This window comes from Lissotriton vulgaris, chromosome 6 (genome assembly GCF_964263255.1).
Source record: "Lissotriton vulgaris chromosome 6, aLisVul1.2, whole genome shotgun sequence".
In the NCBI taxonomy this organism is placed as follows: Eukaryota; Metazoa; Chordata; class Amphibia; order Caudata; family Salamandridae; genus Lissotriton; species Lissotriton vulgaris.
Genome location: NC_141694.1, coordinates 397,004,692 through 397,030,807, shown reverse-complemented (window position 1 = coordinate 397,030,807; position 26,116 = coordinate 397,004,692). Strand labels below are relative to the sequence as shown.

The window sequence follows — 26,116 nt, the reverse complement described above, 5'->3', positions numbered from 1 at the left end:
ACTGTGAAAATGTGGATGGGTATTACTCGTGCCCTGCCCATCACTACCATAGTGAAAAAACTGAATGAAAGGCACTTGCCTGGGGCCACAGCCCTCCGGGGTCATGGCAGAGGGAGTCTCTCAGTCCTCTTTCTCTTTGGGATGGCTGAACTGGCTAGTGATGCCTCCAGGCGGTCCCTCCCTGGATTCTGCTTTGCAGGATGTGGTGTCTTCTTCCTTCTACCCTGAGCTTACAACGGCATCCTGTATGGACAGACTCCTCATCTTCCTATAACTGGCTGGTCGTCAGGCCGTCCAATCCAATGTCTTCTGGTGCATCCGCGTCCGTTCTTCTGCTGGTGTCTCCTTTCTGCTCCTCTTGTTCTGACTCCATGCTCACCCCTCGCCTCGGGAGTGCTTCTTTAGCTGCCACATTCACTTGTTCCTGAACTGCTGGACCGACACCTTCGTTTTCCCTGAGGTGTTTTTTGGTGGCAATCTTGAAAATCCCACACATAGGGGTTGTGGGATTACACTGCCCCTCCACCAAATATGGACACTCGGGCTATACAGAGACTGGACATTGTGACAGGAAATCCATGTTCCCCTGGAATTTGCATGGTGCATGGAGGCCCTAAAAAGAGAAAGGTTGTAAGGACAAAAACCAACTGAGGATCTTTGGAGTCGTGTCCTTGTGAGCGGTGAGCCAAGTCAAGTGGGCATGGTCTGGTATGAGAAAGAAGGTACGTCCTAACAGGTAGTGTTGCAGCACCTCCATGGCCCATTTGATGGCTAAGCATTCCTTCTCCATTGCTGCATAATGTCTCTCTCGTGGGAGTAATTTTCAGCTAAGATATAAGACCAATCTGTGGGTCAGGCTGGACAACAGAGCCCCTAGTCCACAATTGGAAGCATCTGTTTGCATGACAAAGGATTTTGTAAAGTCTGGACACATCAGTATAGGGGCGTGACATAAAAGAAATTTTAGAGCTTGAAAACTATTTAAATGGACTTCAGTCCATTCTAGCTGTGTATTCGAGAGTCAGTGTGTTAGTAAGTCTGTAAGGAGACTGGCTACTTCTGAAAATTGGGGAATACATCTCCGATAATATCTCACAAGACCAAGGTGTGCCAGTATTTCCCTCTTAGTTGTGGGTCAAGGAAAGTTTTGTGTGGCTTCCAATTTGTTATGTTGAGGATGTATTGTGCCTGCAGTTATAGAGTATCCACGATATTCTATGTGATCAGTGGCAAGGGTGTTTTTCTTTGGGTTCAGGGTGAGCCCAGCTGGATGTGAAGAGGAAAAGATTTGACTCAGACGTTGTCTGTGTGTTTTCCAATCTGGACTGTATACAAAAATATCATCAAGATAACCTATGCTGTATTGCTGATGTGCCCTTAACAAGATGTCCATCATTCTCTGGAAAGTGGCTGGGGTGCCATGAAAGCCAAAGTACATGACTTTAAAATGTCTTGTCTCTAGCAGCAGGACTGAGGGGTATCTGCCAATATCCTTTTGCTCGATTAATAGTGACTATTACCCATGCGTCCCCCGCCCTTTCTATGAGCTCATGTACTTTGGTCATAGGATAACTATCGAATTTTGAAGGGGAGATTATAAAGCTTTATCTAAGTCAGGGGGAGATTATAAAGCTTTATCTAAGAATATTAAGGGCCCCGGCTAATTCTTTAAAAAATCATTTGAGATCTATCTTCCATGGGTCAGGCTCGGAATGGCACATAAGGCTGGGAAAGGCAATACGAGCCTTGAAGATCGAGGAAGAATGCATGCCACGGCAGGACAGGCCCCCTGAGCGCATGGAAGAAAGCCATTACCAGACAAGTGCGCGAAATTTCCTATGACCTTGATTACAAATCTCTTCGCTGAAGCCCGCACTTGGACTCACTAAATGCTTCATACAGGGCAGGAACAGCACAACCCTACCTAAGTCAGTCCCTCACAACTCAGACCCGAAGTAAAATCTTATACATGAGGCTGACTATGCTGGGGATAGCTGACTTCAATCCCGTTTGGGCTCGAAAAGGGGAATCCATAACTTGCAGATTGTGCACCTATAAGAAGGAATCCTGGCTGCACCTTCTCTGTTGCTGCCCAAACCTCAACAATGATTGCAGGCAACTGCAGTGCCCAATTTGCCTCAGCAAGAATATAAAGTCTTGTAGCGAAACATCAGCCTTATGTCTGTCCACCACCAGCACTATGACCCTGGCAAGACTGGTGAAATTCCTCCACCAAATCAGGCTGGCCCTAAAAGCTGCGGGCCACAGCGGACGGGATCCATTCACGTAGTACCACTGACTGCGTCCCATTCGCATGCCCACTTCCAAGAAAATAATACCTCTAGCAAGATACCCTTGAGAGTAGCTTATGTGCTTACCAGCAACAGACTAATTCCAAGGCACATAAGTTGGGGAATGGACAATCAAGCGGGACTCAGTCATTTGAACAAATCATTTTATGCATGCAAATGATGCAACCAAATACAGCCCAGATTTTAGCATTAGCTTTTAACTTTAGCTTTTTAAGTATCTATTCCTTTCTGTATACAAGAAATTGTTTCATTGTTGAATTTACTGTAATGATTTTAATTAATTATACAGTAAATAAAAAAAATGTCAAATTGAGTGGACGCTTAGTTGGTGAAAGTCATTACAGAATCTAAGGCTTCTATCTGGCTTGGGGAAGAGTACGATGGGGTAGCACCAGTTACTTTGGGGGAGGCTCAATAATAGCAGCTTGTAGCATGGCTTCTATTTCTTGTTGTATGGCACGTCGCCTGGCTGAAGGGATCCTATAGGGTCTTAGCTTTGTCACCTATCCTACTTCTGTTTATTGTCTTGTCAGATTAGGGAGGTTTGCTAAGGTTTGCTTGAATTCAGTCCTAGGAATTGGTCTAATAATTCATACATTTGCTGTTTTTGAGGTTTAGTGAGCTTTTATTTTATGTGGGTCTTTCTATGGTAAACTTGTTAAAGGTTTGTAAAGGTATCTCTTTGGGTTTTGTAAGTGTGATTTGGTTAATTGTTGTCAGGGTGATCCTTATTTTGGTGGGTGGGCTCTTCCCATTTTTAACAAGTTGATATGGAATACCTGTCCGATATGTTCTGTGTGAAGAATGGCTACTCTGTAGGCAACAGGTGCTACTTTTACCATACCATCATAAGTTCCTTGCCATTTTGCTAGAAGTTCTTTTTTAGAAGATGGTCGAAGGATTAGTACTCTATCTCCTGCTGTAAGCTTTCTCAATCTGGTGCAATGGCCATAATATTTTTGTTGCCTTTTGTTGTGCCCTCTTTATGTTTTGGTGTACTTGTTCCCATAGTGTGGACAGGGTCCTTCTTATTGAACAGGTATACCCTTACAGTGGCTTCCCCTCATCCTCCTCCTCAGTCCACTGTTCAGCTGCCATTTCTAGGAGAGTACAGGGTTTTCTACCAAATAGGACCTCAAAGGAGCTAAAACCAGTTGATTTTTGTTCATGGGTTCTGATGGCGACTAAAATAAGGAGGCATTTATGATCCCAGTCTTTCCTGGTTTCAGTTATGCTTTTCTTTAGGATCGTTTTTATGGTTCTTCTGTATTGTTCTACTGGTCCATCGGTCTGTGAGTGGTATACAGTTGTCTGGATCAGGCAAACTCTAAGAAGCTTACAATCCCTTCTCAATCTTGTTTTCATTCGGCAAATAATGGGTGCCTCGTATTTAGGCTAACAGCCTTATTTTTTATCTGGATAGCTTCCACTTATTACAAATGTTCTTGTTTCTTAATAGTATAATTGAAGGATTTCTCCTATTGTCCCATTTAATGATTTCTGTTTCTCCACCTAAATACGAGGCATCCATTATTTGCTGGATAAAAACAAGATTGAGAAGGGATTGCCAAGCATATCATTACATGGAATGTAAATAGAGCCCTGATGATGTCCCGGATGGGACGAAAAGCGTAGGCTGTGGAATATTTGTTGGCTGTGCAATAGATGCGTGTACAATAATTTGAACATTTTAATGGTGGATATCTTCATCAAGGAAGACTGTTTATTCCGAATGAAATACTACAATAAATGAACTGAATACAACATGATGGAAGCTTGCATGGAACTTTGTTGATTCTTTTTTGGACTGCATGAATTTGTTATGCTTGATAACATTGTATACTTAGATGCTCCTTCTAGTTGTGTTTGAATACTTATTTCCTTATATACCACGGGCCAATAGAACCTCTCCAATAGATAGTTAAGGGTGTGCTCCTGTCCATAATGTCTACCCCCAGCCTGACTGTCAGTGAGGTGCATAGTCTGTTCCCTAAATTCGAGAAACAGAAGACGTTGTTCTATTTGGTGGTCTGGACCCCCACTGATCCTATAGAGGATACCTCAATAGACACAAAAATAGGGGACTACCTTATCGGGGTCTTCTTCTTGTGCTTGGCTCCAGGCATTTATCAAAGTGCTGTCTTCTCTCTGTGCTGCTTTAAAGCTCTGGGAAGGTGCATGTCTGTCTTCTGGGGAGGGAAGAAGATAGGTCATAGGGATTGGGAGTAGATTATGCACTTCTCTCTCTCTCTTCTCTTTTGTGACTTTGTTTTAGGTTCCTTTGTTTGTGGGCTCTGTCTGTCTCTATACAGAAAGGGCCTTCATTGGGCCAATTAGAATCAGGCGCTTGTTTAGTAATTTTTGCTAAGTATTTGTCAAAGTGTGGGAGATCAGAGCCAAGGAGACCCTTCTCGGAGAGTACTGGTACAACCCCTACCTTTAGTATCTGAGGATCCCCATCTATTTCCATTTAAACCTCAGCTAAGGGATATGATTGTACGTCTCCATGAACACATGAGACTTGTAACTTTTCTTCATTTAGAATTTGATTAAGAGGTACTAGCTCCCTACAAACAACACTATGGTAACAACTTGTGTCTCTCAGTGCATCCACAGGTCTTCCCTTCAGGCATATGGTTTTCTTATAGCGTTCTTGGGTTTCTGCGGTGACTAAGACGATACCATGACTTCACTCAGTGCAACGAAAACACTGAGGCCAAATATGTGGACTGGATGGGCTTGTGGGAGGTTTCAACATGGTTTTTTTTAATCCTGGTATCCTGTTCTCTCCACCAGGACTCATGGGTATTAAGTGGGGCTTTTATAGGTGGGACTTTAAACTCCAGGGACCTATGGTATGCAGAAGCCAATTCTACAATGGATTGTGCTGTAAACTGTGGGTGATGTTTTACCCAGGACCGTGTGTTAGTAGGTAAGCCTCCAGATATATTTTCTCAGTGACCTCTTATATGGACATGGAATTGGGTTGTAACCACCCATTCTCTAGGTCCCTAATCCTACAATAGAGTGTCCTGGGGTTGTCACCTGTTAACCACCTTTCCTTACGAAACTCATTCCTATAATATTTCTGGTAATTACCTTGTCTCTCAATAACGGCTTTCTTAAGGTTGGGATAAGACGTGACTCTGGCAGGGTTGGCAGCCTGAAAGGCGGCCTGTAGTTCCCTTGATAGGAGAGGGGCCATATATTGACCCCACCTCTATGAGGGCAAAGTGGTAGTGTTCACTTTAAACCAGGTTTCATGGAGGCAATTGAAATCAACATTAAAAGTAAATTAAGTCTTTGCTGGACATGGCCCTTTCTGCATTGTCATCTCAATACTTTTTACTTCACCCTCCTGTTTTCTGAACCTGTTTTTGTGGGCTTTTAGGACACTACACACTTTACCACTGCTAAAGTGCATGAGCACTCTGGTTAACAAATGGCAGAATTGGCTTACACCAACTTGGAACATTTAATTTACTTGTACACTCCAAGAAAAAAAGTACACAGGGCTGTAAATTTAACCCCTTCCACACTGATGACGAGCTGGGCTCGTCATGGCGTAGCCTCCTCGCACGCTGATGACGAGCCCAGCTCGTCACGTAACATGCGTTTTTAAAAATCTCAGCGCAGGAGCGGAATTCCGCTAGCGCGCATGAGGTTAACAATACTAGTGGGACTGCAACACTTATTGTGCCAGCTATTTCAGTAGCCCTTCAAACATGTATTAGACCTGTGTGAACAGTTCTAAACTGCCATTTCAACCTGGCAAAATAAACCCTTTTCCAGGCCTAAACCTTCCTTTTTAGCAGTGGCGGCTCCTTCATAGAGGCATGTGGGCGTCAAAAATTTCTCGGGGGGGGACAACCCCTCGTAGGTGCGTCAGGCTCGCTTGCTACATTAGTGAAGTGCAACAATTGTCTTACGCCTCACCACTTTCAAATGTCACCAGCTGCCCCTGCTTTTTAGTACATATGTCACCCCATGGGTAGACCCTGAACAGCCCAGAGGACAGGGTGCAGTGTATTTACAATGGACATGTACTTTTTAAGTTTTACATTTCCTGGTAATGTAAAACTCCTAAAGTTATTTTTCACCACTTCAAGGTCTACCTTCCCCATAGGATAACATTAGAGTTATCTCATTACACTTAATAAGCTGAAACTTTATTGTTAAAACCTTAGACACAACTCTGGGCCCCTGGGCTCTGCCATGAAGAAGGGCTGCTGTGCAGTTGAAAAGACTGCCACTCTGCTAGACTGCTGCTCTGAAGAGCCACTGTCCTATTGTGCTGACCTGCTGTCATCTTGTCTTCTTGTCTGAGTGAGGATGACTGGACCTGCATCTCTAAACCCATAAACCCAGAGTGACTACAAGGGATAGTTGGCTGGCCTCCTGATCAGAAGCCTCAGGAACATGAAAGGCTTCCAGCGACCTTAAATCCAGCACCTGGACCCTGCAATCTGTAAGTCCTGCCTGCTCAAGTCATGCCACCCCCATACTGAACCCTTGCAAGTGCATGTGAATGTGCTCTGCCAGCCTGTCTGTACATCCAGTAGAACCAAAGCATCTCCCACAGAACTGGTGCATCACTTTTGCTGCTTGATGCATCACCTTTGGAAATGACGCATTACGTCTGCTTCCTGGACTTTCTTGACACAAGGACTTCGCATTGCCCATTGGAACTCATTGGAGCTGACTTATTTCCACCCAAGGACATTGCATCGCCCAACGTCAGAACCGCCTGTGCATGATGCATCTTCACACACGGACATGAACTTGCACTTCGCAGATCCCCGGAACCGCTGCTGTGTAATGTATCTCTTCACCCAGGCCTCACATTGCCTCTGCTGCACGATGAATCCTTAGCATGGAACACTGCATCTCTTTTCAATCGGGATTAAGGTACCCGGTTACAGAGGGCCTAATTGGGTCACTATACCAGGCTTGCACTCCATTTTAATCAGCCTGAACTTGTGACTTTGTCCTGATCCTGTGTGACCCAATGCCCACCATTGGCGCTTTGTGCTTTTTGGTGCTATTTTCGCCTGAAATTTTAAAAGTGAATGCCTCTGGTTCTCCTGATTGGCGTTTTGTCATTTTTGTCTTGTTTTTATTAATTAAAATGTACTCTAGTTTTCCTATTATTCTAGTCTGGTGTGGAATCCTTTTTTTGTGTTGTGTTTTCACTCTGTTAAGGTTTGAAGTGCTGCATATATACTTTACACATTGCCTCTAAGTTAAGCCTGACTGCTCTGTGCCAAGCACACGTTAATTTAGGGCTTGCTCTTGATTTCACCTTGACAAAGATTGTGATTCCTGCTTGATTCGGGTTTTATCCCATCAACTAGTAGCCTAATTCCTTACAATCCTGTGGGTTCTGTATTGAATCCCATCCTGCTGCATTCCAGGAGCATAGTATGATAATCAATGTGTTGTCTGTACCTTTCACCCCAGACCAGCTTCACTGAAGTGGATGTGTTGGTAACGTTCTTACTACATACACTTAGCAAATGGTACTCAGGTAAAAGTGTTGGCTTCTTGAATTGACTGGAGCTGCAGTCTGCTGTATGGGCACCTGAGAGCCATGACCTATCTAGTTTAAGGAACTGATTTTTTGGCAGGAGCGTTGTTAGAACTGTCCGCCTTAAAGTGGCCTTCCCCCAAACTTTTTGCCTTCAACCTACTTTATTGCTGAATTTTGTTTCTTGCCTTTAGGACTCTGCACATTTTACCACTCTAACCATTGGTAAAGCGCTTGTGCTCACTCCCTAAAATGTGGTAGAATTGGCTTACACCCAATTGGCATATTACATTTACTTATTAAGTACTTAATACCATGGTATACCATATACCCAGGGCCTGTAAGTTAAAAGCAAATAGTGGGCCTGCAGCACTTATTGTGCCACCCACATAAGTAGCACCTTAAATCATGTCCCAGGCTAGCCATTGCTGCCTGAATGCAGTTTTCAACTGCCAGTTTGACTTGGTAATACAACCACCCTACCAAGCCTTAAACTATCCTTCTATTGCATATAAGCTTCCTTAATGTTGGCCCTAGGTATCACATAAGGCAGGGTACATCGTAATTAAAGGTTTGGACTTATACAGTTAGGTATTACATGTACTAGGGCCAGATGTAGGAGCCTTAATACCGGTAGGAAACGGCCGATTTCGGACGTTTCCGACCGGTATTTGGCTTTTGAGATGTAGGGGGCATTTTATTTACAGAATCGGTATATTTACCGATTCGGTAAATATACAGAATCGGTAAAATACCGAATCGGTAAATTTACCGATTCTGTAAATCAAGATGTAGGTGGCACTGTAATCAGTGCCACAGGCCCTTACCGAATCGTTATGTACCATGGAATACTATTCCACGGTAAATAACGAATTCCAGTGTACATGCACATCTGTGTATGTACACCTGTGCCATGTGGCACACAGACATGCCCTAAGGGCATGTCTGTGTGTCAAATGGCACACAAGCCAGAAACAGGGGTGCAACAGGGTGTCAAAGTGACACCCTGTCACCCTTGCAAAATCGGTAATTTTACCGATTCTGTAATTACAGAATCGGTATTTGCCATTGATACCTATGGACTTCAAGGCCCATAGGAATCAATGGCAATTACCGATTCTGTAATTACAGAATCGGTAATTACCGAATCATACAGATTCGGTATTTTTACCGATTATTTTACCTACATAGCAATTACTGAATAGTGAATACCGAATCTGTAAAATTCGGTATTTACTATTCGGTAAATTGCTATTACCTACATCTAGGCCCTAGTACTTAAAGAATCCTGAATTTTGGTAGTATTTTGCTTATTACATTTTTAGAAATTGAAGTGGGTTTCTATTGTGTTATACTTTAGACTTTTTAACTGTTTTGTTACTCTTTAATGCTTTACACATTTTCTCTAAGTAATGCTTGCCTACTCGGTGACACAACTACTAGGAGCTGAGCTCAGGTTTAAATTAATGAAAACTTTGACTAGATGTAAGGAGATGGTGACTTTTTTACTTGTGTTGGAAACCAATTCACTCCAACTAATAAACCTCTTTCTCACAAGGATTAACTTGACAGATGAACTACGTGAGAGATAAAAACTACAGAGGATGGTCGCTGGTAAATTAGCATTCAGACTTGCTGTAGGATTGTGACCAGAGTTGTAAATAATAAAAACTTCCCGCATATTCTGAATGTGTGCTCACAGCTAAGTGCCTGAAACCTGGATGGAAATGCATATTGTAAATCATGCTTGGAATCCTCCTGCACCCAAGAATCAGTGGTAAAAAGAGCATCAAGAAGTTTCAGCTGTGCACAGTGGATTGCGAAGCACACAATTATCCATACCACACTTTCCCAAATCAGCCTCAAATAGACCCAAGCTATAGAGCCAGTAGGACTTGTGTTTTGAGCCAGCCTTCTCTTTTGCAAAGCTGTATTGCTTTGGACTATGCTTGAAAGTCATCAATATAACAAAAAAAAGTTATTTGTGCTCTAAAAACACTCATTACCATAGTATACCCTGGCACTGACGAGAACTAATTTGTGTGTGGATGTGTCCCTTGAGAAAGGGCAACATGCCACAACTCATAGTGAAGGCAACCAAGCCAATGGTTAAAGTGAGTTGATACATTGCCTTGAATGAATGCCAGTGTGGGTGGAACTAAAATGTGAATGACACCAAGCACAGACTAATGGATGACGTCTGGCTGTAACCCCTTTAAATAACTATGTAGTACAGGTAATTTTATTAAAGTCAAAAGGTTTCCTAACACAGTCCTAAAAAGGTCAGTCTAGCATTGTCTGCAGGCCTTTTGCTTTTAAAAAAAGAAGAAAAAGAAGGAAGGCAGGCAAAATAAAACAAGAAAGCAGACAAAAAAGAACGAAATGGCAAAAAAGGCAAAGACAGAGGGAAGGAAAGTGTAACAAAGAAGGAATTAAAGAGGAAAAAGAGAGACAAAAAGAAGCAAAGAAAGAGAACAGGAAAGAGAAGGAGAAAGAAAGAAGGGAGGAAAGTAGAAAAGAGAAGGATAGGAAGATCAAAGGTAAGAAAGAAAGAATGAAAGAGAAAGCAAAAAGGAAAAAAACATAAACAAGAGAAAGAGCTGGAAGGAAAGAAAGAAGGAATGAGAGAAACTAGAATGTAAAAGGCAAGGATGAAAGAAGGAAAGCAAATGAAGGGAAAAGAAAGAAGGAAACAAAAAGAAAGAATGAAGGAAGAAAAGAAATTGTGAATGAAAGATGGAAAAAAGAAAGTAGAGAAAGAAAAAGCGGAAAGTGGCGGAGAAATCGGGGAAAAATTAGTCTTGCCAGATGAAAATCAGATTCGGTCAAACCAAGGAGATCCCCAGGAAGAAGCCAACCCTGACAACGAGGAAGGTGGGGTGACCCATAGATCTTTAAACCTGACACTACAGAGCCAAAATCACCAAATATCGGCCCCTCGCTTATCATCTTCACCAAAAATGTTCTCCTTGATGTCAGTAGGAACTGAAGGCTACAGGGGAAACGAGGACCAGAACCAGAGCATCATCTGGGGAGGAGCTCCGGACCAACTTCTACAACAGCAATTACGACAAAATTCCCCAACACGACAAGAGTGCTTAAGGACAAGCCATCCAGCAAACCCAAGCAGAAATATCACACATGACTCGGTGCTCTCGGAAACCCCAACATCCCCCCTGATGGAGTTAATCTTGTTAATGCAGAGAGCGCTCCAAGGAATCCTGGAAGTAACCCTATCAAATAACGGAATAATGAAGGCACAGAAACAACACTTAAAGAAAATAGAAGAAGAACTTGGAGATATAAAGTGCCAATTGCCAAGTAGGGTAATACCAACAGACACAGTCCTACCTAATAAGGAAAGTGACAGGACAGTGTCGGAAGAAGAAAGCTTGGTTCTACTCGAAAGGATGCCCAATTCTGCAGAACAATCAGCAAAGGAGGTAGTAGAACCCGTAAACAACGTGTACATATCAAGAAGACCCATGCTGATAAAAAGGCGAGGAGGGTATGTTACACTCGGGGCTAGGAACAGGAAGGAAAAAACCAGGAAAATGAACCATGCCGAAACAAGAAAAGAGATGGAATCAAGGAAAGGGAGGGTGGCCCCAGGATTAAATGCCTTAGCCCCAATATTTATAAAACAAAGATCTGTACAGGTGGCGGCAAAAACTCCTATGCCCCCTAAATCTGTGAGAGTACCAAAGAAAAAACAATCACATAGGGAGGCAACAGAGATCCCCCCCTCCACCCGTACGACGAGACAAAGCGTAAGGCAACAGGTTGTTCCGGCCACAGAACAAAGGGGTATAAGACCACAGATGCATGAAGAACCCAATATAAGAATCAAAAGCCGGAGAGAAGGAAGAACACTCACCAGCCATCAGCAGAACGAATTAAGCATGATCTCATACGAGAGAGATGACAACAAATGGGTATTCCTGGACCTGTTACCTGCAGGGAGGAAAGGAAAGTCTGGAAGAAACATTAACCCCCCGAATAGGGCACAGGTTCTGTCGGCATTTGCAAAATGCGCAAGTCTGAGGGGGATCGGCACTAAAGACCTGCAGCACGTCGGATTTGTAGTAAACAAGCAAGAAAAGGAAATAACAAAAATCACATTATACTCAGACCTGGTAAAAAGGGCAATCCTGAATGCCACAAAGGAAATAACGCACCAAGGACTAAAAATTATCCCAGAGAGAGATATAAAAACTGGGAAAGACAACAATTTCTTAAATCAACACGCCGGGCTCCAGAAGAGACAAGTAATCCTATATAAAGGAACAAAATGTGATCGAAACTCTCTGAACATTATAATCGAAAACACAGGTAATGATCCCTCATGGGGGAACTGGTTGTCTAATAGCACCTACGCGGAGGAAAGTATCGAAAGGAATACAGTGGCTACAGAAGAGGAAGGAGAGCTGAGTGACGTCGAATAGGATACAGGGGGTCCGCAAGACCTAGGTCTCTTGTCCTGGAACGTAAATGGGCTAGGCAATGAACAAAAATGGGAATACATAAAGGAATCCATAAACAAAGTAGACATTGCCTGCTTGCAAGAGACCTGGTTATGCGACGATACCCCAACCTTTGACGGTTATGCCCAGATACATCATCCGGCCATAAAGAAAAATCGTGGTAGGCCCTCCGGGGGCCTCATGACTTTGGTATCAACAAGAGTAATGAGGGAAATAAAACTGTTGAACACAAAATGTAAATGGGTACAATCAAGCAGAATTGAACTCTTGACGGTGGACTTAAAATACAAAATGATGATTTTATTAAATGTATACATGCAGTGGGAAAATGGGGAGGAGTATGATAGGGAAAGGAGGTTTTTTAAGGAGGATGTAGATAGTATTTTAGAAAAATACTCCGCAGACACAATAGTGATATTGGGGGACTTCAACCATAAATTAAACCCAAGAAAAGCAGACCTTTACAATATGGAACAGCTAGAGGCATACGGTATAAATCCGGCAAGGTTCCCAGTAGGGGAAACCTCGAAACAAGACCAGGAATTAATGCATATCTTAGGAGGCAGGGGTTTTCACTGTGTTAACGGAAGAATAGAATCAGATATTCCTGCAGGAAAAACGTATATCCAAGGGCAGCAGAACTGCCCAATCGACTATATATTCCTGCAGGCCTGGAATTTTCACCAGATAAGATCCCTCAAGTTAATTCAAAATGTGATGAGCGACCACAAACTCCTCCATATAGTATTAAAGGGGGGTAGGAAACTACAGAGAGATACAGTGATAAACCAGGCGGCTGAGTATCCCAAACGAGTGACGACACGTCTAACTGAGGAATATCTGGAAAAAGTGAAGGACACCCAAATAAAAATGGCACCTGTCAATTTTGAAAACAAAAAACTGGACTGGTTCATCTTAAAACTAGATGAACTGGTTCAATGCCTCAAGATAAATCTAAAAAGAGAAGATCCCAATAGGGTAAAGCAAAGAAATTATGGTAAAGGCTTCTCAGTAGCATGCCAAAACAAGAAAAGGGAGATAAGAGCAACTCAGAGGATACAAAAAAAGTTCTTTACACAAGAGAGACATGATCACCTGGTAAATCTGAAAAAAGAATTCAAGCAAATGGTACTCTCTACTAAAAGGATACATAAAGAAAAATGCTGGTTAGAACTTTTGGAAGCCATAGAGAATAAAAATCTAAGGAAATTCTGGCAACTAGTAAAGACAGCATCTGGCACTTCAGAGGGCGAACTAAACTGTGTGGTGAGTGAGGCAGCATGGGATACATACATAAGGGAATTGTACAGGGCAAGGACTCCCAGTCAGGAGATGGAGACTAAATCATGGCAAGATGTCTCTAAAGATCTCCTTGCCAAATTTAACGATGAACAAGTAGAGCTCACAATAAAAGAACTCAAGCTAACCCGGGCAGCAGGCCCAGACAATCTGCCTGCAATAATCCTGAAGACCGAGGTTACATGGTGGGCAAGTTTCCTGGCCAATATGTTTCAGGTAGTGCTAAAAGAAGGCGCAATGCCTCCAACCTGGAAGGGGGCCATAATCAGGCCGATACATAAGAAAGAGAGCAAAGAGGAGCCAAGAAACTATCGGCTGATTAACCTCCTAGATATTGGAGAGAAAGTGTTCTCTAAAATCGTCTTAAAACAACTGAATATATGGGTAGAAGAGTGCCAAATAATCCCCATAGAACAGGGTGGATTCAGAGCAGGCCACTCGACAATAGACCACAGGTTTGCTCTATGGGCGTTGGCGAGGAAGTCGACGGAACAGAACGGTAAACTATGTTGCTGTTTCGTCGACTTCAAAGCAGCCTTTGATTCTGTAGACCGGGCCTGCCTATGGGAGACACTAAAGAGACTAAATATCCCGACAGATCTCTTGACCATAATTAAAGAACTACACAGGGAAAACTGGGGGCAAGTAATTAAAGATACGAGAGGCTCCCTAACCCCCAAAATTCCCATAGCCAATGGGTTAAGACAGGGCTGCGTGCTGGCCCCCCAGCTTTTTTCTATCTATTTGTCAGATCTCCCGGCCTATTTAGAGGTAGAGGGCAGTGCCAGTCCAAAAATGGATGGAAACAAAATCCCATGCCTATTATACGCGGATGATCTGGTGATAGTGGATCAAACCGAGAGAGGCCTCCAAAGGAAGCTTAATGCTTTTAATACCTACTGTGCTGAAAATTTTTTGACTATCAACTTGGATAAAACAAAAACCCTATGTTTCGGGAAAAAGCTAAGTAGATTTAACTGGTACATAGGTGACCTTAAATTAGAGACAGTAAATGAGTACCGTTACTTGGGTATTTGGTTTGATAGGACTTTAAATTGGAACACCCATTTAGAAACGCAAAAAGCAAAGGCTCTCTCCTCTATTTGCGGACTTAAAAGATTTAATAGGGAATATGGTGAGATGTCACACCGGCCAATGCTCAGAGCTTTTGAGGCAATGATCCCCCCTCAAGTTCTTTACGGCGCAGAGATCCTTTATTTGAGCGGTAAGGGATCCTGGGACGTCATAGAGGGAAATTGCATAAAAAGGCTCCTATCACTTCCCAAATCTGCTATGATTCAAGCCATCAGAACAGAAATAGGCACAAAGTCCTGGGCGATATTATCCCAGATGGCTGTGATCAGATTTTGGAAGAGATTAGAAGATCCTGAAACAAAAAAAGTGGCATACTGGTGTCGCAAAGAAATCCAGAAAAGCGAGCTAAAATGGGCGAAGTCCAGTAGGGATAAAGTGAAGGGAATCTGTAACACTCTTGAGCTCGACTGGGACCTTAGATCATTGCAAATCACTAGCACCAAAGGTGAATTGAAGCAAAGAGGGAAAGAAGTCTCGAAAATGCTTGATAGAGACTATTTAAGAAAGAAAAAATCAGTGGTACATATGTTAAATGCGTGGACCCTTGATAATTGGTTCCCCTACCTCGACAGACTACCCAATCGAGGATACAGGCAAGAGATCCTTAGAATTAGAATCGGGATCAACCCATGGTTAATATGCAGAGACCTGAATGCAAAATTGTTAGATAAGGAAGGTCACTGCAAGTGTTACTTGGGGACCAAGGGAGACCTGCTGCATATCTTGTTAGACTGTCTTTTACTCCTAGACCTTAGGAAACTTTGGTTGCGCCCTATTTTCATAAAATATGACGTAAAAACAAGAGCACAGGCAGCCAGTCTCTTAACAGAAATCCCCTACATTGATATCGCAATTGCCCTCGGGAAATTTGTAAAGATGTCTCTGTTTGCACTGAGAGATACAGAATAACATGTAGTACTGTATGAGTTTTTAGCAGATTGTAATCGTACGGAGTAATAAGATAGGAATAGGTTTTATTGGACAAATTAAGTTTTAAGATAACTGTAAAATTTTAATGATTTTTTGTTTTTTGATAATGGTGTGTATGAACCTCGTATATGGACAAAGTTTTAAAAGTAATAAGTCATACTCCATTCTATGTTATCCTAACTGTATTGTTTAAAGACTATGGTCACAATAAACACATATTTTGACTTGGGTTTCTATTGTGTTATACTTTAGACTTTTTAACTGTTTTGTTACTCTTTAATGCTTTACACATTTTCTCTAAGTAATGCTTGCCTACTCGGTGACACAACTACTAGGAGCTGAGCTCAGGTTTAAATTAATGAAAACTTTGACTAGATGTAAGGAGATGGTGACTTTTTTACTTGTGTTGGAAACCAATTCACTCCAACTAATAAACCTCTTTCTCACAAGGATTAACTTGACAGATGAACTACGTGAGAGATAAAAACTACAGAGGATGGTCGCTGGTAAATTAGCATTCAGACTTGCTGTAGGATTGTGACCAGAGTTGTAAATAATAAAAACTTCCCGCATATTCTGAATGTGTGCTCACAGCTAAGTGCCTGAAACCTGGATGGCAATGCATATTGTAAATCATGCTTGGAATCCTCCTGCACCCAAGAATCAGTGGTAAAAAGAGCATCAAGAAGTTTCAGCTGTGCACAGTGGATTGCGAAGCACACAATTATCCATACCACACTTTCCCAAATCAGCCTCAAATAGACCCAAGCTATAGAGCCAGTAGGACTTGTGTTTTGAGCCAGCCTTCTCTTTTGCAAAGCTGTATTGCTTTGGACTATGCTTGAAAGTCATCAATATAACAAAAAAAAGTTATTTGTGCTCTAAAAACACTCATTACCATAGTATACCCTGGCACTGACGAGAACTAATTTGTGTGTGGATGTGTCCCTTGAGAAAGGGCAACATGCCACAACTCATAGTGAAGGCAACCAAGCCAATGGTTAAAGTGAGTTGATACATTGCCTTGAATGAATGCCAGTGTGGGTGGAACTAAAATGTGAATGACACCAAGCACAGACTAATGGATGACGTCTGGCTGTAACCCCTTTAAATAACTATGTAGTACAGGTAATTTTATTAAAGTCAAAAGGTTTCCTAACACAGTCCTAAAAAGGTCAGTCTAGCATTGTCTGCAGGCCTTTTGCTTTTAAAAAAAGAAGAAAAAGAAGGAAGGCAGGCAAAATAAAACAAGAAAGCAGACAAAAAAGAACGAAATGGCAAAAAAGGCAAAGACAGAGGGAAGGAAAGTGTAACAAAGAAGGAATTAAAGAGGAAAAAGAGAGACAAAAAGAAGCAAAGAAAGAGAACAGGAAAGAGAAGGAGAAAGAAAGAAGGGAGGAAAGTAGAAAAGAGAAGGATAGGAAGATCAAAGGTAAGAAAGAAAGAATGAAAGAGAAAGCAAAAAGGAAAAAAACATAAACAAGAGAAAGAGCTGGAAGGAAAGAAAGAAGGAATGAGAGAAACTAGAATGTAAAAGGCAAGGATGAAAGAAGGAAAGCAAATGAAGGGAAAAGAAAGAAGGAAACAAAAAGAAAGAATGAAGGAAGAAAAGAAATTGTGAATGAAAGATGGAAAAAAGAAAGTAGAGAAAGAAAAAATAGAATATAGAAATATATAAAGAGAATATTTATTTGGATGTGCTACCATTTCTTAGTGATTTCATGCACTCTTGAAAAGCTGCACAGTTTAGGTGATTCACATTATGTATGGCAAAAGACTGTGCAGGGCTATGGCCTCAGCTAAGATGAAAAAACACCCTTAAATCAATATGGCATCTAAAAATTGGGAGGACCCAAAGCGGATATCTGAGATTGACAGACATAAAGTTTCCCAGAGTTTCAGACAGTAGCGGCTCCTGGTGGGAGTGCTACCGGGCGGTGACGAGGAGTGGGAGAGGGGCAGATTGGAGGGTAGTAAACACCAGAATATGGATGAATGCAGGTAGGTTGACAATTAAATCAATAAAACGAATTTTGTTAGAAACGCTGCATCCCATTTGGCACAAAAATAACCAGTCCTACTTTCCCAAGTCAAACTCATACAACCCCATTAAACAGATGTATACAGTAGTGAAACCCGAAAGTAGTCTGTTTGCAAGGAAACTTATTATCTCCTCCTCCCACCTGTTGTCATAAAAATGTGAATGCAGTCCAAATAAAAGCATCAAGATGAGGAATTTGCAGATACTAGTAAAGATGAGATGCAGGATTACTTTTGATTTCGGATAAAGAATCACAGATTTATGAATTTCGCTGTAAATTGAGTTCTTCAAGTTGTTTTCTTGATCAAATAATTGGAAAATTGATTTAAATGTGATAAATGTAAGGTTGATATATGCATGTTTTATTTTTCTAACAGTGGTTTTTGGACAATTTGCCTACTTCCAAACAGCACTAAATGACTTGGTTGAATTATTTGATGGAGCACATCCTCAAGCCAGATTACTCAGTTCTTTGTCTGGATCTCACTCAGGTAAAGTACTAAAAGCATAGTGACAAAAGTAAATATTAGCTTATAAATATAAAGGTTTGTTGTGAAGTATGTAATTTGTTTTCAAAGCATGAGTAAATAGCATACACACATGATTACAAATGGATTATTTGACATTTTTACATACCGCTAATATAGTTATACAAATTGACATATAGGTTAGTAAAATAATAGCAATGTACCAAGGGAAATTTTAATTTTAATTACTATTACCTTGTTTTTAAGTTATGGTCTGTCAACAGTTTCTAAACAGCATACTAGCCTAAAAAACGTATATTCTCCACCACAGCATACAAGAAAATCATTAATTATAAAACAGAGTAATGCCATTACATTTAATTATGGAGTGGAAATTCACATTTCAGTCTCTTTGTCACAATAAAAACATTCATAAAATACAGTGTATTATCATCATCAGTGTATTTTATAAAATACCCAATTTAGTTTCTGTGTAGAAGATATGTTGTAGTGAAAAAAACAGTTGTTTGAGAACCAAAACATTTATAAATATTGTCCAAAATGTGAGGCACAGTGATACAGGTTCCACATCATGGCTGCTGCATAAACAAAAGTTCAATTACCAGCCCTACATTGGGCACCTTAGGCAAAGCTAGTAGACAAGCAGAAACAGAGTAAAGATAGTGAGGCCCATGGTTTAAAAACTGTTTGAGCTGGGTGTGCATCACAGTGGTGACACAGACCTGCATAACCTTTTTTTTTATTTACTTTCTAGAGCAAAACTTGTTTTGTGCTGGAAAGTTCCTTCTAAGTAATCAAATAAGTGCTAAGAGCTTCTTCTTGTCATTACTTTGTGTCACTTGGCCATTCCACGGGTAGTACATGGACGCTCCCATGCAACCACCCTTGATTTATTACACAATATCCTATCTACTAAAAGTAATAGAGCTTTGTACCAAAAAAACGATATTTTGAAGCAGGCATTATAAAGGGGAAATGCTTTTATTTCTCCTAACTTTTCCCACTTCGCATGTGTGCTGCCCTGTACATCCCACTTCTGAAGTGGAAAATGTTTTAGTTACTCTCAGCATCGAATTTTGTACTGGAAGGGGACCCTTATACAAGACTCACGCAGACACCCTTGGACAATAGTACAAAGGTGTGTGCATTGAGCTTGGCTGCTTGATTCTGTGCCAGTGCTAGGCTGAGAGCATGAAAGTGCCATATCCCTGTAGAAATGGTGCTTTCATGCTCTCTCTTTGTCATGCAACACAACACTGCAACTGCAGTTATGTAACAGTTTTGACAATTTTAGCCGATGTCTGTTGGGAAGGGTTCACTACGTTTTCATATAAATGTAAGACTTTAGCCATAGATGGACTTATAACATAGGCAGAGAATTTACCACACACTACTCTATAGGATATCAATGAAGATTGCAGAGATGGGGAGTAATGAAAGCATAACCAGGAAGATCTAAGAGGCATCTGGCTGCAATATTTTGAGTAAGATGAAACCTTTGCTATTAGTACTTATGGAGAGCCAAATCTAGCACATTTCAATAATCCAATCTGAAGCCTACTATAGAATGAATAGAAGAAAAATGAGAGGCAGGAGAGGAAGAATTTTGGTTAAACAGTTGGTGATACGTTCCCTATTTGTCCATAGAGTAGGACAGGAAACCCTTCATTAGACCATGTCACTAAAAGATTTTACAAAAATGAGAACTTCAGTCTTACCAGAGGAAAGCTTTAGAAAATTTCTTCTTTTTCAGGTAGCCATTGCAGTCAAGCAAGATTATAAATTATTTCGAGCAAGGAGAGAGGCTCTATCTAGTCGAAGGGTGATCTTGATAGTGTCTGAATATAGCATTACAGCCAGACCAAAGGATCTTATAAACCTCGCTAGAGGGGCTAATTACATTTTAAAGAGTATAGGTCTCAGATGGCAGCCATGATGAACTCCACAGTCAAGCTCACAAATTTGGAAGTGAATCGTAGGATTGAAACCACCTGTAGATTACCTAGTAAGAAGCAATTCATCTGGCAGAGTACCACACCTCTGACACTGATCTCATGAAGGCAGGTCCTATGGTGATATCAGTATCAAAATCTAGAAAAAGACCCAATAGGCTGAGTGTGAGAATGCCTCCCTCAATCTGAATCATTCCCAGTCAGTCCATTACAGTTAGAAAGGGAGAGCTCAGTACTGGTGCCGGTACAGAAGCCTACATGTGCCTCATGTCAAATGTATTGCGATTGCATAATTTTAGCCATGAAATGCAAAATTATATATAGTCAGAGTCACATTTGATATCTCTGTAGTAAAATCTGGAGAGAAATCCTGAAGCAGCATGGCTGCTGTATTTTCTCTTTCTTTTAAAAGACTTTGGTATCAAAACTGTGTTAAATATGTTGTAACTCATTTTAATTGTGGAATAGAAATGTGAAGATTGTGTTTCATAGAGCTCTAAAGAATGGCTAACAGCTGTAGGACAACATGCACAAGAAAGTAGTCATTTCGAAGTGTAATCCCTAGATTCTAGGGTGACCATCTGCTGCATGACAGCACAGCTACCTTCAGATTATGCTGCAGAATAGAGCCTGCCACCTTCCACACTGTAGACAATGCCCTCTTTACTACAGGTGAAGATGATCCACGCCTCCTTATATTACTGGAGCTCCCAAGTGCCTTTAACACCACTGAGCATCCCACCTTCATACTCACCCTTGTGAAGAGGATGCTCCAGCAATGTCCTTCGCGGATTCTCCTCCTACCTTTCCAACCAACACCAGTTTGTTCACATGGGCACCTCCTGTTGACAAAAGATGCCTATCACATATGGGCTTCCACACTGTCACCTGTCATCTTCAAACTTTACATGCTGTCACTTGGTGCTCTACTCAGCAAGATTCACCAGTACGCCAATGATACACAACTTTACTTGAAAGTCCTCTTTGCTTCGGACATCAAAAACCTCAAACAATGTTTGCACATCATGCAGAGCTGGGTGTGCAGCTCCTACCAGAAGCGCAACCCAACCAAGACATATTCCTATTATTTGGCAAGAACGTTAAACAAGATACAGTAAATCTAGCTCAATGAGATGAACTTTGACAGCTTGAAACCCAACTCTTCCTGAATGCCAAATTACTGGAATTCGCCTTGGACATCATCCTCTCCCTCTTGGAACACACTGTCAACAAAACAAAGATAGTTTGGTACTCTCGCTTTGAAAGAATGTTAGATCATTTCTTCCAGAGAGTGATGTCAGACTGCTTTACAAGCCATTGTATTGTATTCACACAACTGGGTGGTCATAACGACTCGCCACATGGTCTTTCTGACTCTGCACTGGCACCCTTTAGGGACATCCTAAAAACCTCAGCATATCTCATCCTAAGCTCAAAGAAATATGATCATATCACAATCATCCTAATGGAATGCCCTTGGCTTCCTTTGCTGGTCCACGCCATCTTCAAAACCAGATGAACCTTTAAGAAACCCATCACAACCCGCACAGTCATGGGAACCCCTTCTGAGACCTCTCCCTCCACCCATAGCTGGGCAGGGGAACTTGTTTTAAGAGCAAGGCTGTCAGTGCATTGAGAGAGGACAAACCAAAATTCGACAAACAGCGTGTCACAAAGATGAAAAAACATAAACAACAACCATTCAGAGAGGAAAATGCACAGACACAATGCTGGCTAAGCTCCTGATGTAGATCACATAGGGAGCTCATGATTGAGCCATTTATGCTACCACAGATTCTAACACAGAAGAGGAAAGGCTGGTATTTTACCCAAACTCTTCCAACTCACCAGCGATGGAGGGCTCATGGATTAAGATAGCATACTAATTAATTACCTAATTTTAATATTGCAAATTATCTTAGAGTTCAATCCCTAATAGAGGCAATGTTTCTTCAGCCTCAGGCTTATATAGGGTGATGGCATGCCCCAGTGACTTGCAATATCATTATATTGTAGAGTTAAGTGTTCATTATCCCATATAAAAGAGACTCTTCTCGAATTTCATCTGGGTATGCCTACATATTGTTGTGCTGAACATCTCAAGTTCATAGCCACTGGCATTGATAATATGTTGTCAGATGATGTTCTGCAAAATGGTATTGAATTGCAGATCTTCAACTTTCCGAAGATATGGGGAAGACCTTTAATGCATTGAATAAACCGATTAAATATTTTATTCATATTGCAAGTATTTTCCTGTTGCTTACGAAAACCACTATGAACCATACCGTATGTGGCGGAAAATTGGCAAACATTTACCAGTCAACTCTGCACAGTGATGGTTATTACAAAAGAAACATTTCACTTAGAGAAGGTTTCTTTGATGTAAATTGGATATAGTTTGAATTAAAGATATAGATTAAATTAGTAAATCTTAATTTGTGCTATAGAATATAGAGTGTGTTGAATGTAAATATGAGAGTATGCGTCCTCAAGTTTTTATGCATTCATCTTAACCTTTTTCTTATCAACTTTTCCCAGGTGAAACTTTGCCTTTGGCCACATCCAATCACATTTTGTTGAGATTCAGCGCAAAAAGTGGTGCATCAGCAAGAGGTTTTCACTTTGTATACCAAGGTAATTGTCATGATTTCTTTTGGTCTATTATGACGTGTACAGATTCTATCAACAGAGTAATAATCTATAGCCGTTCATGCAGGCTGATCATCTACCAAGAACGATTAAGGCTGCAAAAGCATCATAAACACTAAATGATGCATCGCAAATTCTAAAAGACAGATTCAAGTAAACTAGTCCAATGGCGAAATACATGAACCATCACGCACATATTGTAGCGCATTTAAGTTTAGTTTATTGAAATAGAGCTGGCACTCCGTGCACTTTGCTCCATACATCGCAATTTTGAAACCTGCTAAATAAATAATTTGCTAATGAAAATCCCAAGGCCATGTACGTTATGCACGGTTTGCAGTTCATATAGTGACAAAGTTATTTCCAAAACTAAGCCATTGTTGGTAATAGGAGACAGCGATATTAGCGACTGTTTCCAGTCGCTAACATCTTGGCACGCCCACTTTGCATGTCATTAGCGATAATTATCGCTGACATGCAAATTGGGCCCCAAGATGATCGCTATTGCCTACTAGCTGTCGCTAACTGGCGTTAGCGACAGCTTGGTAATTGGGCGAACAAATTATCACCGCTTTAGCGGGAAAAAGTCCTGATAAAGTGACGATAATGGCCCTTGGTAATATGCCCCTTTGTTCTGTTCTCCACACAGTCCTGCCCTGATGACCTTGAATGATTCGTAAACATTGATTGTTTTAAATACTATTTTCTTGTGATATATATTTATACAAGTGATATGTGAGAGTTTATTACAGATATTTCGCAGAGAAATGTTGTTTGTTTTTCAACACCATGCTACTTCCATAAAAATTTCCTTTTAGATCAAAAGAGGACCGCAGTCCTAGAGATTATTTGTACTAATACTAGTGAGTTGCTGCTATAATACAATATTGAAAACACACAACACTATCCCTGAATATTAGATAGAATCACATTTAGAATTTGGACCAATCTGTCTATGCAGTGTCAGTCACCTGGCCAAAGAAGGCGTGATAAAGCTCAAATTTGGTCATAAATGTAAAGCTGTTCCTAAACAGGGGCCCCAAAAATATGCTTGTCCCCAGGGCCTTTAAAATAAATAAAATTTCCTGGCGCATATCCATCCTGAACTTGTGGTCAGCTGCAAAATGGGGTCATGATATGTCCTTAGTTTCAACTTTTACTTGAAAAATGCCATTTCATATCGAAAGGATGTAATAGAGTATATAATGGTTCACAGTCGCAAGACAGTCAGGTATTGGTTCATTGCATTGCAAATTAAAATGTTCCTAAACAAAGAGAAGAACAGATATGCCAATCAGTTATAGTGAATATTCGAGTTTACCTATGAAGATTACATTAAATCATGCAAGTATAGGATTTAAAATATGATACAGAGTAGTTACAAAATCACATTTAAATGAAGCATATGTACGGATTCCACCTGGCTGGTTATAAAGGTGAGGGAACATAATTTTGATATGAGCTGTTGTTGAGCCCCTACATAAAGAAACTAGGATTGTGCGAACTTCTCGTAATTTGCTTTTTCTCAATTATGCAAAATTTGGGGGACATTTCTAGAAATTACATGGAATTCGAAACTGACAGTTTGTACTGTATTTTAGTGCAAAAGGAATGCTGTTATCCACTTTAGACAAAAGCATACATTTTGAGCAAAACATATTTTTTAAAGCATCGCAAATGATAGTTGCTCAGTTTCTCTTGTTTGCGTTGTGTTTGTGCTTTCGTTGTAAATTTTTCCAGCAAATTGTGCTTTAACTACAAACTTCGAGCAATTATGCAAAGCAGTGTCAATGTAAGTACTGGAATTTTACGGTACAAGAGTAAATGAACTATTGCTTAATACACTGGCGTAATGCTAATTTCGCCTGGACCTGAAGGAACCCAATGGTGACCACAGGTGGAAGGATGGTTGTCCTTGAAGTTATTCCTGGCACTTCTTCTGTAGTTTGGACTAAACAGCAAAACTGGCTTTCATGAAGTTGTTGAGCGTGGTACATAACAGCAGAAAACAAAGAGAAATAAATAACTCAAAGGCACACGTAAAATTGCAATAAAGGATTAAAATGTGATAATCAGATAAGGGGTTAAAGAGAAATTTTTATAAAGTAGTCTGCCAAGAGAAATAATTGCAAAAAGACACATTATTTAAAGTCATTTTGTAAAGCAAACAATTTGAAAACCTTCTTATTTCTTCTCATTGGACATTAGAGTTATCAAGGCAAAATAAATTCTAAGAAGGGATTTAATTTCACATGTTGAATTAAATAGCGAAAAATGTTAGGAATAAAATATTCAACAGATGGAATTACTTTGCAAATTATACTTACTGTTGGACTTGGCCTTTCTGGCAGGTTCACTCCTAATCTTATTGATTTAATATGTGATCTGTGTTAGTGATTTTTGGTCCCTGCTCACTTTTTCCCTGTGTCCCAGAGTAAAGTGCGTGCGTGTAGTGAGGCTGGCCTGCCCTCCCATAGGAATGCATGGGGAATGTGTGTGTCCATGTTAATTCCTGATGTGTGGGGAGTGCAGGCTCGAGTTTGGTATGTGCGAACTCGTGAGATTGAATGCTGCACAATGATGTATGCGGCGTGTATGTGTCTAGTAGGGAATTGCCACTTCTAGGCATGGGTGTGCGTGTGCAGTGAGTGCACTGGCACATGATTGGCTGGAGCTGGCTGGTGAGCTTGGCTCCAGGAGTCTGGATGGGTCTGCCCGGTGGTGAGTGTGGAGATTAGCATGCTGATGGCTGGGGAGGAGTGCACCTGGGTCCTGAATAGGGCTGGGCTTTCCCCACACAATGCTGGCTCCACCCCCTGTGGTGCGTCTAACGACCCTAGCCCTGCCAGTGAATAGAGTGAGGGGCTGAGCACATCAAGAGTGCTTACCAACCAGCTGCGACTGGTTTGCCCCCTCACCCTGTGCCAGAACAAAGGATTGACCTGTATAAAAATGGGGCTGTGTCCCCACACAAACTGTTCTCTTCCTGGATCCATTTCTGGAGGGGGGCTGCTTCTGGGCGCCAGGAGGACCGCCACTTGGACTGCCTCCCTGCCTGGTGGCCCAGTGTGCTGGCTCTGGGCCCAGCCTTGCCCCCCCTACCTGCCTGTTATGTTATGTTATGTTATGTTATGTTATGTTATACTGGCTCTTGTAGAGCGCACGGCTACTCAAAAAGAGTGTCCCCGCGCTTTTTTTAAAAAGGAGGGCTGCGGTCTGCTAACATAACACATTAAAAGAGAAAATATCACATATAAAAAAGAACAGAACAAGCAAAAGGCATACTGGGTGAACAGCCAGGTTTTGAGGCCTTTTCTAAAAGCTAGTAAGCTGGTA

The 26,116-nt window shown here is 41.2% G+C and overlaps 1 protein-coding gene across 1 annotated transcript in view; it reads left to right on the top strand.

The window, feature by feature from the left end:
- Window positions 1-26,116, top strand: part of CSMD1 (CUB and Sushi multiple domains 1) — a 3,932,590-nt gene that overhangs the window by 2,606,335 nt on the left and 1,300,139 nt on the right. The window contains exons 32-33 of the mRNA XM_086925641.1: window positions 18,066-18,179; window positions 22,670-22,765. Of these exons, the coding sequence (XP_086781767.1) occupies window positions 18,066-18,179; window positions 22,670-22,765 (210 nt within the window). The remainder of the gene's footprint in view (window positions 1-18,065; window positions 18,180-22,669; window positions 22,766-26,116) is intronic.